The 17,336-nt window shown below is 42.5% G+C and overlaps 1 protein-coding gene across 1 annotated transcript; it reads left to right on the top strand.

Moving 5' to 3' along the window:
- Positions 1-11,087: 11,087 nt before the first annotated feature.
- Positions 11,088-16,769, top strand: ccn5 (cellular communication network factor 5). The gene is made up of 5 exons (XM_080763667.1): positions 11,088-11,334; positions 12,629-12,845; positions 13,365-13,613; positions 15,043-15,293; positions 15,407-16,769. The coding sequence occupies exons 1-5, from the start codon at positions 11,272-11,274 to the stop codon at positions 15,692-15,694; spliced, it is 1,068 nt and encodes a 355-aa protein (XP_080619793.1). The 5' UTR covers positions 11,088-11,271; the 3' UTR covers positions 15,695-16,769.
- The last annotated feature ends 567 nt before the right edge of the window (positions 16,770-17,336 follow it).

The following is a 17,336-nucleotide window of genomic DNA, read 5'->3' as shown; positions in this document are numbered from 1 at the left end:
TCCAAATTTCATGTGTAGAAGTTTTCGTGCATTTTGATCCAAGATACTGGGAGGAGATACATTTTAAATGTTTTTCATATAATTAAAAATGGCGGGTGGTCTAAAGCAGGGATACTCAAATAGATTTACCTGTGGGCCACATTACAAAAATGGCAAGGGGCCTGTCCAATTGTCCATGAGTAGCTGTCTGCCTTCCTGCCTGTCCAATTGTCCATGAGTAGCTGTCTGCCTGCCTGTCCAATTGTCCATGAGTAGCTGTCTGTCTGCCTGTCTATGAGTAGCTGTCTGACTGCCTGCCTGTCCAATTCTCCATGAGTAGCTGTCTGTCTGTCTGCCTGTCTATGAGTAGCTGTCTGCCTGCCTGCCTGCCAGCCAGCAAGTTGGTTAACAGAAAATAAATTGTTATGACTGAGTAAAATAAAATACAATAAACACAATTTGCCTGAAAATAGATTACCCAGCTATGACCTTTTTCATGAAAAAAAATGAGTAGTGATATGGCTGACTGAGTAAAATAAAACAATCTACCTGAAAATAGATAGCTATAAGTGAAGAGCAATTTCCGCAATTACCATTTCCGCAATTTCCGCAATTTCCATTTCCGCAATTCCATTTCCGCAATTTCCTCAATTTCCATTTCCGCAATTTCCATTTCCACCATTTCCGCAATTTCCGCAATTACCATTTCCGCAATTTCCGCAATTTCCATTTCCGCAATTTCCGCAAATACAATTTCCGCAATTTCCATTTCCGCAATTTCCGCAATTTCCATTTCCAACTATTAATGGCAGCTGGGTTTCATCATTCAAATAAAATAGAATTCTGTCCGTTTAGCTATAAAATTATGTCAGGGAATAGGGATACATGCAGTATATGTCTTTCATTTGCATTGCATCTCCCCCCCCCCCCCAAGCTTTTATTTTCGTTCGAGTAATAGTACAACTCTAATAGTATTACTTATAATAATGTAATTAAAGATAACTTCATTCAGATTTATTTATTTTTATTTCATTTTCCAGATTTTTACTGCATTTCGCGAAACCGACTGCACCGTTCAGTCAGAACACTTAATTAATGTTAATTACAATGAACTTATCCCGTGGATCATTCGTCCTATTACGGAACATCTGGAGTTCCAAAGAACTGACTCCCAACACCAAAGTTAGGTTCTTCAACTCCAACATCAAAGCGGTCCTCCTATACGGAGCAGAAACATGGAGTACTACAGCTGCCACCATCAAGAAAGTACAGGTCTTCATCAACAGCTGCCTGCGGAGGATCCTCCACATCCGACGGCCAGACACCATCAGTAACAATGAACTCTGGCAGAGAACAAACCAGCTTCCGGCGGAAGAAGAGATTAGGAAACGCAGATGGCGATGGATAGGCCACACCCTACCCTTTCTACATTATATAGTCTACAAATACACAGAGTACAACCTGTTCACTCCATACAGACACCTGTTGATGAGACAGAAAACTAGGGCATGTGTTTGGAGAAAACTAAAGCCTGATTTATACTTTGTCAACAATATCGTTGTACAATGATGTATAAATTGGGCTTCAGAAATGTGCGATCCTCCCTTAAGAGGATGAAGCCATTTCCTCACCATAGGAGATGTGATGTCAGTGAGTGCCAACATGCAACATGAACACTGTGTACTCAAATGGGTGTTCACCCTGCTTCAGCCAGTGGCTACGCCCTCACTAAAATGATCCCACCCTCAATTAAGTGGAAACATTTTACATGTGAGTGAAATAATCTAGTGACTAGATTATATAATTTGATTGAGACCCATATGGTCTTATTTTTGAGTGTCGCAACCACTCCTATACGGAGCTATGTGTGTCGAAGTTCCGGGGACCCCCACATGGAGTTGCACCACCATAGTTTAATGCCTTCTGCCTTAAGCTGCATGCCTTAACACAAAAACTGCTCATGACGGAACGTTATCTCCATATCCCCAGGTGAAATTGGGGATATACACTTTATGGCACCCTCATAAAGTGTATTACTGATATCAAAACATGGATGTCAGAACATTTCCTTCAACTAAACGAAGTTAAAACCGAAATCCTCCTTGTCGGTGCAAAGGCCAAGAGGGAAAAATTATCCACATACCTAAAATCAAGAGCACTTCACACCAAGGACCAAGTGAAAAACCTTGGTGTTATCTTTTACAGTCACCTCAACATGGAGGCACATATCAGAAACACCACAAAACTACAGTTCTAACAGGACTGTGTCCACAGGGCACCACAAGGATCTGTCATCTCACCAGTCCTGTTCACCCTGTACACAGATGACTGCAGCAGCCCAGACCCTGACATACTATTCATCAAATACTCAGATGACACGGTTATTGTCGATACCACCAACACCAATAACCGCATCATTGGGGTAATGGACGGATTTGCTGAGTGGTGCAATAACAACTTCCTGGACCCAAGCCCCAGCAAAGCTATGGAGCTGCTGGTGGACTTTAGGCAGGGCCCGCCCACTCCACCTCCGGCCCTAGAGATAAATGGCCAGGCAATAGAATGCGTTGAAGAGTATAAATACCTCAGCACCACCATCGACCATAAGCTCACATTCAAGACCAACACGGAGAACATTCACTCCAAGTGTCAACAAAGGCTGTTCTTCCTCAGGAAGATGAGGAAGCTTCAGGTCCGACCATCGATCCTGCAGGCCTTCAACAAGTCTTTTGTAGAATCAATAATGACCTTCAACATCACATCATGGTTTGGTGTGATGCGTGCCATCAACCGGAACCCCCTCGATAGGGTGGTTAGGATCAGCGGCAAGATCATTGGGAGGGAACAGGAGTCATTCATCAGCATCCATAAAAAACTGACAATAAAGAAGGCCTCTCAAATAGTTGAGGACAACACACACTAACCACTACGAACTAATGCCCTCAGGCCGGCGATACAGAGCGTCAAAACTCACTAAAAGGGGCTCAGCTAGCTTTGTGCCAATCTCCATCAGACTCTTGAACGCCTAGGCTGAACCCTCCCTCCCCCTCGTTGGAATCTCTAACAAACAACCCCCCCCCCCCCCCCCCCCTTTCCACCTGATGGACTATAGTGAACGCATAGGTTGCATACAATATATATTAGATTATTAATTATTAGTACTTATAGAACAGATTTTTAATATATTATGCTTTTAAGTAGTTTCTCTTCTGTAGGAAAAAACTTTTGCACACCTAGAAGTCAGGCGTCTGCACATGTGATTATAGGCTAGTGGACATCAATGAAAGGAATAGAATTCACCCACACTGTATATTTGCTCAGTACAAGAGTATTTTTCTTTTTAATGCAACGTTTCGGTCCCTCCGGACCTTCTTCAGGCATCATTGAAGCAGGTCCGGAAGTAGTTTCTCTTAAAAAGTCATTTTATATAGTAACTGTGTATGTGTGTATTTCTTGTGGTCTTTACCACTGCACAAAATACGTTTCTGAAAGGAAATTAAGCTCTTTGCTGCATGTCTTCCCCCCATGCTCAAAATATGTCTCCAGTTGTCTGCAAAGTACAGTACAACTCCTACTTCATTGCACGTTGATGTCCCTTGCAGAAAATATCAGATTTTCAAGCTAACAGCACTCCCCACCTGGAGTTAGCACACGATCTCAGCTAAAAATATTGACACTACTTTCCATGTTAGGAAGTGGTTTCATACATGAATTGGGCCCCTGTTCCGTATTTATTTGTTCTCGGTTATTTTTAGTAACTGCAACTAGAAATGGATGTGTTATTGTTGATTTAAGTGTGTCAACAAATGCACACAGCTATTTTGACTTGGTTTTGCTGCAATCGCTCTCCGCAAACAGCTCCGGCTACCCATTTCAGGAAGTACGCCGATATATTTTTCAGTAGGCAGCCTAGATCTTAAGTCCTCTTCTTGAGGTCTAGACTGCCTCAACATCAAATATTTGATGTTGGGTCAGATCAGTAAGGATGAAGTCATTTTATTCAAATTCCTCTCTCACCTGATCCAACGATAACCAAGTGTTACTGCGAAGGCATGCTCAAAAACGTCAGATCTCAGGTCCAAACAAACCAGACCAGTGAAGCTGCATTGGATTTCACCCTGGCATCCCTATTTTGGCCAGCATGTCATTATTAGTCTTGCATCAATCTGGGAACCCATCTGCAAAAAAAGTGGAAAATCATTGAATTTGCCTCCCAATTCCCCGCATATAGAGACCAGATGTCGGTCTGTTTACTCTCCTAGCAGCCCTCCTCTTCCGGTGGTGCTCCTGTGTTTTCATTCCTATTAACAACAACTCTACATGTTGTAATTGGAGTTGCTGACAGATTCAGCTGAGGAGCTTTGAATCCGTCTTGAGAGATTAGTCTCGCATAGCCGCCTGGCCCAGCCAGCATGCTTTCTGGTTGCGAACGCAGTGAGCACTAACTATGAGACCTAGCAGATCATGTCTGTCTGTCTGTCTGTGTGTCACGCTGTAACACCACCTGCCCGTCACCAGAGGGCGCAGCTGTATCACACACAAAACACACACACACACACACACACACACACACCTTAACTTAAAAAAAAAAACTTAACTTAAAAAAAAACTTAACTTAAAAAGAAAATAACTTAAAAATAAATCTTAAAAAACCCCAAATATGCACGAGCTGCGTTCGCTTCCCGCGTTTGCGCGTCTTTCTTGTCTAGAGGGACGGGTAGCGCATGGAGCAATTAAGCGCTGTATAATATTGGTTCACCGATCTGAGCTGAGGAAACTGGCATCACCACTCATCATATTTCGAGCGAATGCCCCTCTGCACTATAGTTCACTCCCAGATGATCAGAGATATCTGCCTATGATATATTTTGGGACATCTAAATTCAATATATGCTGCTACAACAGTGGAGAAACCAGTGCTATACCAAACCTACACCCACTGTTTTGAAAACCAATTCTGACACCGTCCCAATATAAAGGTCCACCCTGAAGTATTTGCATGACACGTGGTTACATATCCCTCTAAAACTTGTGATACAGATTAGACAAATTCAAAGATTTTTTATTATAATAATAAAAATCACACCCGTGTGAAGTGAGGGGCGCTCTTATCATCATACATCATCTCATTCCGGCCAATCACAATTTGCGTCCTTACCATCGTCTTCAATGTTTGTGTTTACACAAACACTCAAAGCTGGCCATTCATTGTCAATGGCATTAATGTTTGTACAAACCCTCAAAGCTGGACATAGGAGGGGCTAGCGCCCCTCAAAAATTGTGAACATAGCCGATCTACAAGTAGATCTTGTAGATCTGCTATTTTCACTATATTTGAAATAGGCCTTAAGAGGTTAGTTTGTAATGTAGGCTGCTTTTGGAGCAAAAGTATCCAAAAACACTAATACTCAAGTAAAGTACAGATGCTCACAACATGTACTCAAGTTCCGGTACTCAAGTAAATTAACTTTGTTACTGTCCACCACCACCACTACACGACAAAGTATAAATCCAGTCTGTTAGACTCTTTTCTGTCAGCAGATCTGTCATGGTTAGAGGGTGTATGTAGGTGTCTGGACCATCTGTGCTCTTCCTCTATCCCTGTAGACAGTGGAGTGACCTCGGCCTCACGTACGTCAGGAGGTGACCTTTGGACAGGACGATGTCCTTATCGGAGGCTTGGGGTGTTCCTGTGGCAACACTGTGGGATTTTCACACATCCAGTCGGAATGCCTGGAATCTAGGTATCATTTCCTAACAGGGAAAACATCTTGGCTACTGCAACTGGACTCCTCCATGGTGGAAAGTGTGTGCGCGTGCGTGCGTGCATGTGTGTGTGTGTGTGTGTGTGTGTACTTGTATTACCATAGCTGGCTACTTGAGAGCCAAATGTCCAAGTATAGTAGAATTTTAGGAGCGTTTCACTTGTCCTCGCAAGAGTGGTTGTTTTATGGTTAAAAAGCTTAAAAAGATTATTATTTGAGTTGGTATTTTAATTACAAAAAGATTCAGGTTGGTATTAGGGTCGGATTTGGCATTTAGAGGTTAGGTTTAGGGGTTAGGGTCAGAGTTATACTTCAGTTTTACTATTTGTGCAGCGATGTCATGTGATAAGGAGAATGCATATTTCCATGGATTCTTGGACTTGAGAAGCTTTCACATCTTCTCTTCTCTTCTCTTCTCTTCTCTTCTCTTTCATCATTACAGACACATGTGTTGTTTGGAATTTAAGTAATTACTGTTAGTTTACAGTCAGGATTAACTCATGTCTCAGTTGGTTCCTAGTTTTTCTGATATTTTTAGACTGAAAACAATTGAGTTCATTGTGTAATACATTGCGTCATACACCAGCTGTATGCCCATAGTCTTTCTTCTAATTTCAGAGGATGCACCTGGACATGCAAGTTCTGTAAATAGTGTGCCTAGTGCTCATTACATTATGTAAACTTCAGAGCAATTTCCCATCTGTTAAACCACTTGCACCTTCACCCTCATTTAATCCTCGCGTTTGAAAGCTTTACAACCAGGTTGTTTAAAAATGGGCTCTCTCCCACCTTTCCTGCCACTGCTCAATTTAATATCGTGGAAAGATCAAAGATGAAAACACAACATGTTTTAAGGCCTCATGCTCTACATGCAGTGGAAATTATTTACTGTGTGAGAATGTTGACCAGCAGTCACCAAGCTCAGCCATCTGATAAGATTTCAAAGCCGTATGTTACTGAAAGAGCACATTGTCTGGAAAGTTGACTTTAAGAGAATTTTGAGAAATTACTGTAAACCTTGGATAAATGCCCCTTTAAGGTAAGAGGAAACTGAACAGAGCGAAAGAGAGAGAAGTGTGATGTAAATGAATTTTCATTCAGTCTTTATTCATTCACAGTCAAGCAGATGATCTGAGTGTTTATTGTATTTTCAATGAATGAATCCATCTGTCTGTGACCTCTGTGGAGTGTAGACACTGGCAGTGATTCTGTAATGCCCGTCATGTCTTCGCCTAGCGCCTGCCTTACTGGAATAATGAGTCAAATACAACTCACTATACCAATATCTAGAACAGTATAATTTCCACATGCTTTTTAACTTAAGGCTAGGTTCGACTCTGTGTGCTATTTTTGAAATGTTTTAATGGACATCGGTCGGCGTGCCCACGCTTCATTGTGGAGATACCTGCAGATCTGGCAGACGCTGCGCACCACTGCTCGGAAAGCTGAGACCACTGGTTTCAGGGACTCCTGGTGCCAAAACCTCAGACACCAATTACAAGTGCACTTTGAGACATTCTCCATGTTATGTATGTGTCAAATATTGCCCTGGGAGACGTTTTGACTATTATTTGTGACTGTTACAGCCCACAGCCTGTTTACTCTGACTCACATTCAAATCAATCATCGAACAACTACTGGGCAAGACCCAAACCCACTAACCTTAAAGCTGGCAAAGCTGAATATTGTCTCGGTTTGCTGAGGAGACAAATGGTTTGGGTGAGGGGGGGAAAAAGAAACACATTCCACAAAAAGCATGGCCTAAAACTGTAAGGCAAGGTTGGAACATGGTGTGTGTGTGTGTGTGTGTGTGTGTGTGTGTGTACCCACCAAGTCCTTCTACTCCAAAAGCAAAGAGCTAGAAAAAAACCTAATAGAAAGTATGTGGAAAGTTTTATCCCCAAATTCCTCCCCCTTTTTGTAAGCAAATGCTATCCTCATTCTACACCACACGTGTTTTAAAGGTTACCCCTGATCTTTGGGGACATGCTTTCAAGCAATTGATAACTAACAAATTTAAAGCAATTGATAATATTATATATTTTTTAATTCAAATATAAAGCATAGTGGCATGCTGTTGTTGATCACTATGTAACCAGCTGCATGTGTAATAGGTTTTAATCATGTTTTTTGCGTTGTGTGTCACGACAGAATTTTCTTTGCTCCTTTCCTCTGTTCACAACGTGAATAAACAAAGACTATAAGCTGCAAATTATCTATAATCTGAAAATGTCTGCCAGGCGCAGCCAAACAGTCTCCAACATATTTTTAGGTCATTGGATGTTTTCTGTGAACATAATGTTAGACATTTTTTGCTACATAGTGACAGATTAGATGGATTTTTTTTCCTTTTTCTTCCCGGTACTTACATTAGTGCTTTCTTTTCTAACATTTACAGGACAAATAATATTTGCATTACTTTGCCCTGCAGTCTATGTGTGTTTGAATAAACGCACAATCCAATAGGGCTTCCGTACATACCATCTCAAAGGAAAACAATATTCCTTCAGGCTGAATGGGGTCATTGTACACATCTTAGGGGTTTCTCCAAAGGGTCAATGTCGACTGTCAGTCATTGTGATGCTTTATTATCTCTGAGCTTTCCAACATAGGCCTACAGTATGTGGGTTTTTGAAGGCCTGTAGGGCCTACATCTTTTGGCCTAGTTTCTGTTATCTGATAGGAATTACACTCTACACACTGATTGATAAGGGCTTCAATTGATATGGTTTTGGCTCATTGTTTCCATTGCATTATTGTCCGCATATACAGCAATCCAGACATACAATAGCTTGCCAATCCAAAAGTACAGAACATCCCATTTGAAATGTTTTTTCGAGATCAAATGGGTTTTTTAGCCCTGCTAGCGGCGGGGCTCTAAGGATGGCTTTGCCTGTAGGTCGGTCGGTCCATCCGACACTTAGGCCAGGTCCCAAACAGCATATCTCAATAACCATTTGATGGATTGCCATGGAATTTTCTGTGTACCTTCATAATCCCCGAGTGAAGATCATCACCATTAGATGTTGCATCACCATTAGGCCACAATGTTTACTTGCACACACAACAAGATATCTCAAAATCTGTTGGTTGGATTGCCATGATTGTTCAGTGCATTCATGCTCATCAGTGAAAGGAACCTATAATGTTTTTGGTCACTGGCTTTTCCTTTAGCGCCACCCTTAGGCCACACTCGCACACAGGCTATCTCCAAATGTTATTGGATGAATTGCTATGACACTGAGTGCATTCCTGTTCCTACTATCGTACAGATTTTGATGACCCCAATTCTGGTAATGATACTAATGAATTAATTATATTAAACTGTAAAGCTTTTGGGCAGTGTTGGGCAGATTAAGCTACATGTAACTAAGCTACGTAGCTTACATACTTGCGGTAGCTGAGCTACATTCATATTTGTGTACCTCGTCAAGTAGCTCAGCTACTTTTTGGGTCATTTTTGTAGATTTGTATCTGTAGCTTTGCGAGCTACATTTCTCCAGGGGCAGAAAAAGCTTGATAAAGCTATACTGTTATATGGTCAGCTACTTCTAGCTTTACAAGCTACGCTTTCGAGGTAGCTGCTGACCCAAGTTCCCAACACTGCTTTTGGGGTCGTTTACAATTTGCTTTGTCTATACGCCTATCAGCTTATAGACTTCTATAAGCCTATTATAGAAGTCTCACCTTTTCAGTGGATACACCGAAATTACATGACAGTTACAGGCCACAGCACGTAACATGTCTGTATTTAGTTATTCTTTAGCACGTCTGCAATTACTTAATACATATTAAAGCTGAATATTGTCAACAATTCTTCTTCAATGGTTTCTATTGTAGCATTGCTATAATTCATTCTTCAGTGGTTACGTTTCCTTTCTCTTTGTTACCGTTACTTAATTATTTTCTTTTTCTTTTTAAAGAGTATTGTAGGATATACTGTAGCATTGTAGGATGTACATACTTTCTCTCAGTCTATATTTTCTGTATTTTTAAATGCTGACCCTGCGAGCTGAGCTCCACGATTTCCAATGCAATTCTGCAGATGGCAAATAAAGTTTTCTTCTTCTTCTTCAGTTTTGACAATTTGGGAGATATACTTCCAGGTTGTATATGATGCCTACAGTACAGTTTTTGCCTGTTGTATTTGGGTTGTTCCAAGCACTATCATTGTTGAAAAGCAGATGGAAAGGTGTTGGGAAACAGTTGAGAAATGAATCAGGAATGAAGCAGTGGGCCCACACTGTTCTGACTGTCTGTCTGTCCACCTGGGTCCCACCTGTCCTGGACATGCATTGCATACTTTCCTCCTTTCAACCTCTGTCTGTCTCATTCTATTTATAACCCATCACTGACATCTTTCCTGCCCACCCAAACGCTGTGGGAACCAGATGATCGTGGAATGCGAGAATTCAGTAACTTTTTTGACAGAGAAGCCCTGAGCTCTTGCCCACGTGGCACAGCAGCTGTTTCACTGTAGATATACTTACTGTACTGTGTTTATGTCCATAGTCCGTTCTGCCGGTAACAGTGCCTTCACTCTGAAGGATATGCTGTATGCTATACAGCTATGACCCAATCTGTGTAATAGTGTTGAATGTAGCATATTGACTGTGCAGGCAATGGGACTTTACCGTCACACAAGAGCCACGTTATGAATGGAAGTAGATGCAGCTACTATTGAGTAATATAACTGTTTAGCAGTGCTGTCAGTACTGCATGTCTCCTTGTATAGCCTTCAAGGAGCCCTCTGACAGCATTTGCTCCCTGAGTTCCTGTTGAGGTGCAGATTGTAGCTCACAATAGAAGAGATCACAGTGACTCAAGTTCATGCCAACCCCAGACATGCTACACTAACGCCATGGAAACCAACGGAAATGTGAGGGATTAAATACCCTTTCAATCGGCCTTAAAATAATAGATTATAGTTCCAGGAGTTTTTGAGGTTTTGGAAACAGCAACTAAATCGTGGAAAGATCGGTTCTATTTCGGTCCTCTGCTAAGAAAAAAGCTTGGCAGCCATATCCTATCTGACCTATGCATATCACCACAGCATGTAAAAACATCAGCAAGATAAAATCTCATTGATCTAAATCAGAATAGTCACCACAAAGCTCTGGGGCGTGTTTGACATGCCGTAGACAACCTGGATAATGTATTTTCCTCCCTTCAGTTCGTGTTAAACGGGGTAAGCTTAGAACACCAAAAGAGTGGAAAGAAGGGAGGGGAGGGGAGGGGGGTAAGAGAAAGAAAGGTGGGAGGTGTGGTGGGGTGGGTGAGTGAGTGTCTGGAAGTGGAATTGGGCAGCAGGGAGCAGGAATGTGAAACATTTCTGATGCTGCTCCAGTGGCTGTTTACACGGCAGTCAGCCTGTGACATCAGAGTACGGACTTTATAAATGTCAGCGGTGCACAAGAATGAGCATTGAGCAAACAGCTGTACTGCTAGCGCCAGCATTTACACTCACACAGATTAGTTAGCCAGATAGACAGACCGAGCAGCTATACCACCAGCAACACGAGGCCCCATGGACCGGCCACTCTGTGACAATGTGATAGCGTTGGCTTTACTGCTTTGTATGGGTGCACAGGTGAGGACACTCTGTCTGTATTTGTGAATGGGATGGCTGTGTGTGTGTGTGTGTGTGTGTGTGTGTGTGTGTGTGTGTGTGTGTGTGTGTGTGTGCGCGAGTGTGCGTGTGTGTGTGTGTGTGTGTGTGTGTGTGTGTGTGTGTTCGTAGGGGGGTTCTTTGCTATCTTGAACATGAAGCTTATAATATATTTTCCTCGCATACTCTACTGAAATCGAATGTGTTATTGTGTTATGTGTTCTTTTATTTGGCATTGTTAAAAGTGTTTACACGCTCAGAGTTGAATACACTGAGGATTTGTATTTACGGTATGTGAGCACTAAATATGGCCATTATTATCCTGTTTTGTGGTAGATTTAAAGGTTTAGAAACAAAGTGAGAATGATACAATTGTGTGTATCTACTGTTCTAGAATCCCCCCCCAGCCCCCATACAGCTGCTGAACACATTATATGGGATGCTATAGTCATTGAGGGGAATCCCCTATTCTTCTGTTCTGAATAACTCAGACTGCATGGGACCATCAGACGCTGTCTGTGGGTTGGTTCCATCAGACACGCTATTGAAAATTGTCCTCTGACTAGACCAGTGGTCCAGGGACCACCAGTGGTCCTTGAGGGGGTTCCAGGTGCTCCCCTGCAGCTAAACGATGGAGAGTTGGTATAATCAAACGGACCCTTAAAGGTCTTTAACTCTTGAGAGTGTAATATGTATAGTATATCAACAACAAAATATTCTTTGGTCTGAGAAGCTAAATGTCATCAAATGGTGGTCCGTGGCTCAAATGCTGAATCAATAATGGGCCTTGATGTGAAAAGGGTTGAAAACCACTGGACTATACAGTGCTGGATACAATGTTTCCTAGTACTACCTTAAGAGACGCAGTTTGATAGGCTACTGATAAAAATACAAATAAGAAATCTAGTCCCTGGATGATGATGATGATGGTGATGATGGTGATGGATGGTGATGGCAGTGGATGATTATGCAGTAATAATCCGGATTAGGTGACCATGCTGCTTATCAATGTCATCATCATAATAATTATAAGAAAAATATATTTTGTGATTCTTCTTTGCAGTTTCCTCATCACAGAATAATCCACTATGAGTATCTAGTATCTAAAACAGCTTGGATGAGATTGAATGTATAGATGTTCTTGACAGGCTAGCGAAACCAATCCCTGCACATTTTCTAAGTTTCCTTTCCTCTGTGTGTGCGTGTGCGTGTGCGTGTGTGTGTGTGTGTGTGTGTGTGTGTGTGTGTGTGCGCGTGCATGCGTTGTCCCTGCCAGGTTATATGCCAACAGTGTGAGCAGCCATGCCAGTGCACCAGTCCAGTCCCCCAGTGTCCCACGGGTGTCCCCCTGGTTCTCGATGGCTGCCAGTGTTGCCAGATGTGTGCCAGACAACGAGGCGAGCCGTGCAGCAAGGCGTTTCCCTGTGACAGCCAGAGAGGTCTACAGTGTGACTACAGCGCAAGCTTCCCTGGAGACCCTGGGGAGTGTGTCAGTGAGTGCCACTCTCCCCTCAGATCCCCTGACCACTGATCACCATGGGAAAAGCTATACGAGTGTACCCTGGGAGGCTGACGCTATAGCTCCCCTGTGACCCGATTACAAACAGACAGTCGTGTTTAGGGCCTGTTCATCCGAGCGTGGCGGGGCGGCTGGGCTTTGACTCCAAAATGTCTCAGCTTCTATTTTAAGGGCTCATGTTGACACACCTCCTCTAATGACCGCCTGTTGAGCATGATAGATTGCAGAGACAACACACATGGATTGAAAAACAGAGTCTTCATCTTCTCCATAGAGAGGCCTGGTTTCCTATAAAAACCTAACCATTGGCAGGGACAGCCACCCCAGTGTCCTCATCTTTTCCTCTGTTCTTCGGCTTCTTCCCTCTCCATTCCCTCCCTTTTCACTTCCTAATTGGGTTTTCCGATTCCATCAAAGTCACGGGCGTGTCTCCAGTTAACCCCATCATGGTTCAATAAACTGAGCAGAGCTCTGTGCTCTTAACGTTCCACAGGTCAGGAGGATCTGAGCTGTGAGGTCAACGGAGTCACCTATCACGACGGCCAGGCGTTCCAGCCCTCCTGCGATACCTACTGCCACTGTAGGGGTGGAGGGGTGAGCTGTGTTCCGGCATGCTCGCTGGAGCTCCGTCTCCCGACTCCAGACTGTCCCAACCCACAACACGTTCTGCTACCGGGGAAGTGCTGCAAGGAGTGGGTCTGTGAGAACCTGGAGAACACCGTTATTCAGGATGCAATCACAGGTAGATGGATGGATGGTTACACCATCTAGGACAGGAACACAGCCTGTCCTCTTAGCCATGTTTTTGTTTAGCTTCATAAAAACCGTCTTGTCTTGTCTTAAAGTTGAAAAGAGTAGCTATGATATGGAAGCCTCACGTGAAAGCTGCAATAAGCTAACCTAGGATTACCTCTGTGTAGAAATGTCTACTAAGACAGAGCTAAGACAGAACACCCACGTGGGTAGGGGAGATATTGCGTTTTGTGTTGCAGACTTCTCAACCAAAATGGTAAATATGGTAAATGAATGGTGGTCCTATACCCGACCACAGGGGCTGAATGTCTTAATGGAAGAATGGGAGTCCACCTCCATCCACTGCAGATATATTGCCTTAACATTCTGTACCATACAGATTGGTCACACACACACACACACACACGCGCGCGCGCACAAACCATCCGGATTGCTAGCTTTAGACCCCAAACATCTTCCTGATTACAGCCAGATTGACATTTACAAGACATCTCTCCATGTCATTGTGATAGTGAAGCCAGATGTTTTCTCATGCATCACTGCATGCTTCAATAACAGACGTTACTCACCCTTCATCAATCTGTGAGACAATATTATGCTTCCTACATTTATTTGAGGTTTGTCACTGATGGTCATGTCTGGAAGCTTTTATTGGAGTATTTTCTGCGTTTCATTGGGGCGTGTCTGGCCAAATGAAAGCTCTCCAAGTCCAAATATAACCAGCGTTTTCCCAGCCACCCTGTTTCTTAAAGTTTCATAACAGCACCCACAGCGGAGCTATGTAACAATTAAACACATGGAGCCAAGTGGGGACTGCAAAGGGAGCATAGGAAAATCACTTTTAAGAGCATCTGGAATTCCCGACACTGTCTGAGTTAAAACTACGTAGTACATATCAATAGTTATGGAACATCTTGTTCTGTTTGAGATTGTTTTATGAATTCATGACCTAAGAGGAATGCTATACAATGCCAGACGGTTACTTGTATTACTTCTTGTATATTTAGAGATGTTATGATGGGTGAAACACTTGTGTTAACTTTAAAAGGTCCTGTCATTTAAGCCAGCTGAGAGTCACTGAAACACAGTGACCGTTGTGAGTTGTTATATAGCAAGCACACGTCAGATGAGGTCAGCATCTCAACAGAGAACACAGAGTAACATAATTCTATAAGGTCCCCATTCACATGCTGCTGGTTTATTGCGCAATTGACTATTTTAATCACCAGAAACTGCTGCTAATGTAATAATATACCCAGAGTGTTCCCCACCCAGTCTTTCTGAAACACTGTACATTGACTATGACATCAGACAAAACATCAGACAACAGGCCTAATGTTAAGCAGTGCAGAACATTGATTGAACCTGATGTGTGAACTTCTTATTCTGATCGTGCTTTAACTCATATTCCTCTATAGCCTCGAGAAATGACCAGAAGTGGGCAGCTTTCCCAGAGCGTCACCATCCCAATCAACTGGTCCCACACGTCCCCTCCACCCCCACCTGTGTAGAAAAGAGCACTGAGTGGAGTGCTTGTTCCCGGACCTGTGGGGCCGGCGTCTCTACCCGCGTGTCCAACCAAAACCCAGCATGCAGGCTGGAGATGCAGATGAGGCTTTGCAAGGTTCGGCCTTGTCATATGGTCCAACTGCCCCATATGAAACCCAAGGTGAGCCACCAAAAACATGGACTTCAAACAAACTCCTGAGTCCTGTATACCTTTCAACGTGTCTGCTTTCTGTTCTCATCAGTCTCTGCTTTCATGTGTCATTTTTCCTCCAGTGGGGACGCCGTGGGCACTGCAAGGCCAGCTACAGGTCCCCCGCACCCATTCGGCTTATCCACCATGGCTGTTACAGCACCCATCTCCACCAGCTCCGGTACTGCGGACAGTGTACCGACGCCCGCTGCTGTACCCCGTACCACACACACACTGCTGAGGTGGCCTTCCGCTGCCCCACTGGCAGACTGCTACGGCGGAACGTGATGATGATCCACTCCTGTGTCTGTCATTACAACTGCCCCAGCCGAGCATATGCCAACCCTGCCCTGTGGGGATTCAGGCCCTGACTGGCACCAATTAAGCACTGACTGACTGACTTATTGACTCAATTGTGTCCACTCAGGACATGATATAAGACAGCCAAGACAGGTGTGTGTAATCTCTTCCAGCTGAGTATTGTCTTTACACTGTAAAATTCTAGAGTTCATTTAAGTCTGAGAGTTAAATGAACACTCAGGATTTTACTGAGTAGCGTTAGTTTAAGTAAAGGTACATTAAGTTGCTGGTAATGAACTGTGACCACATTGGGATGAAAACCCATCGTGACAAACTTCATCTGCACTAAGAATTCACTGCACCAGTCCTGTCCCCTCCTGCACCTTGTGAAGAAACGATGATGGGGCATTTCCTTAATGATCATTTCAGAGTTGATAAATACTAAATACAGTACATACTACAGACTATGGAAGACACTTGACCATGAAGGTTATTTGGTCAGGACAGTGTTAGCTTTAAAGACATATTTACGCTAATGTAAATACATAAATTGTGTGTGTGTGTGTGTGTGTGTGTGTGTGTGTGTGTGTGTGTGTGTGTGTGTGTGTGTGTTATAAATTTGTCTCATACTGTAATGACACCAACCTATGTGTTGACAGATAATGTATCCTGATATGTTTAAAATGTTATTTGTAATGTGTATATTTCTATGTATGTTCATAGCCAGATGACATTGCACTTGTTTTTTTCTTGATTCTTTTTTTAAATTCTAGTTTGTTGTAAATAGTTTCATCATAGCTTTTGAGATGTAATACAATTGTTTGCATTATTTCATGCAGGCTACATTTATTTTACACTAAAAATGTTTATATTTGTGTGTTGACAATATCTGGGCTTTTGTTATATTTTGTACAGTATTCATAGTTTAATTTCATGTCAATATGTTTTATATATTTCTTTTTAATCCATGATATTTGTATAGCGTTCTACTGTCAGAGTTGTAATTTGACCACAGTTTACAGCACTGTATATACTGTAAGGCTGACTTTATGAGTTGTTTCATTCATCACTTAATTTTGCACAACGACTCAGATATTGTTTTGCCGTGTTCGTCCTTAAACAAATTAAAACTATTTTGAGAAAAAATACTTTTGTGTTCCTAATCTTAATGAGCTCACACTCATATGTCTGTCTATCAGCCTATCTCTGTCAGAGCAACTATGAGAGTGTGTGTGTGTGTGTGTGTGTGTGTGCGTGTGCGTGTGCGTGTGTGTGTGTGTGTGTGTGTGTGTGTGTGCGTACTAGATAGAACATCAACGCCCACTGGCTAATAGTGACTAATGCGTGTTTGAAAAAAGAATTGTGTCTGCGATGTACATCCAACACCATGGTCTTTTCAGTCTGATCACATTGGTTTAAAAATAATAATAAAAAAAAACTAAATACTGACACCTAGTGGGCCTCACTGGATCTACTGTTAGGTTTAGGAAGGTGCACTACATTGTGTTGTGTTCATGTTACACATTATAAACCGCCTGTAACATAACCACAAAAATAAAATCTGAATCTGAATTTGTCTTCTGCATTCAAGTTGAATGTTTTCAGAAAGGGTTAATGATTTCACTCTTATAACCAATATCAAACACTCTACAAGTCTATTTTAAAAGTAGTCCCATTTTGGTAAACAAAACCGTTTTAAAACAATGCAAAACA

Source organism: Protomyctophum bolini (assembly GCF_963924005.1).
Source record: "Protomyctophum bolini genome assembly, chromosome: 5".
NCBI lineage: Eukaryota > Metazoa > Chordata > Actinopteri > Myctophiformes > Myctophidae > Protomyctophum > Protomyctophum bolini.
Note: the sequence above shows the minus strand (reverse complement) of the source record. Positions and strands in the feature narration are given on the sequence as shown.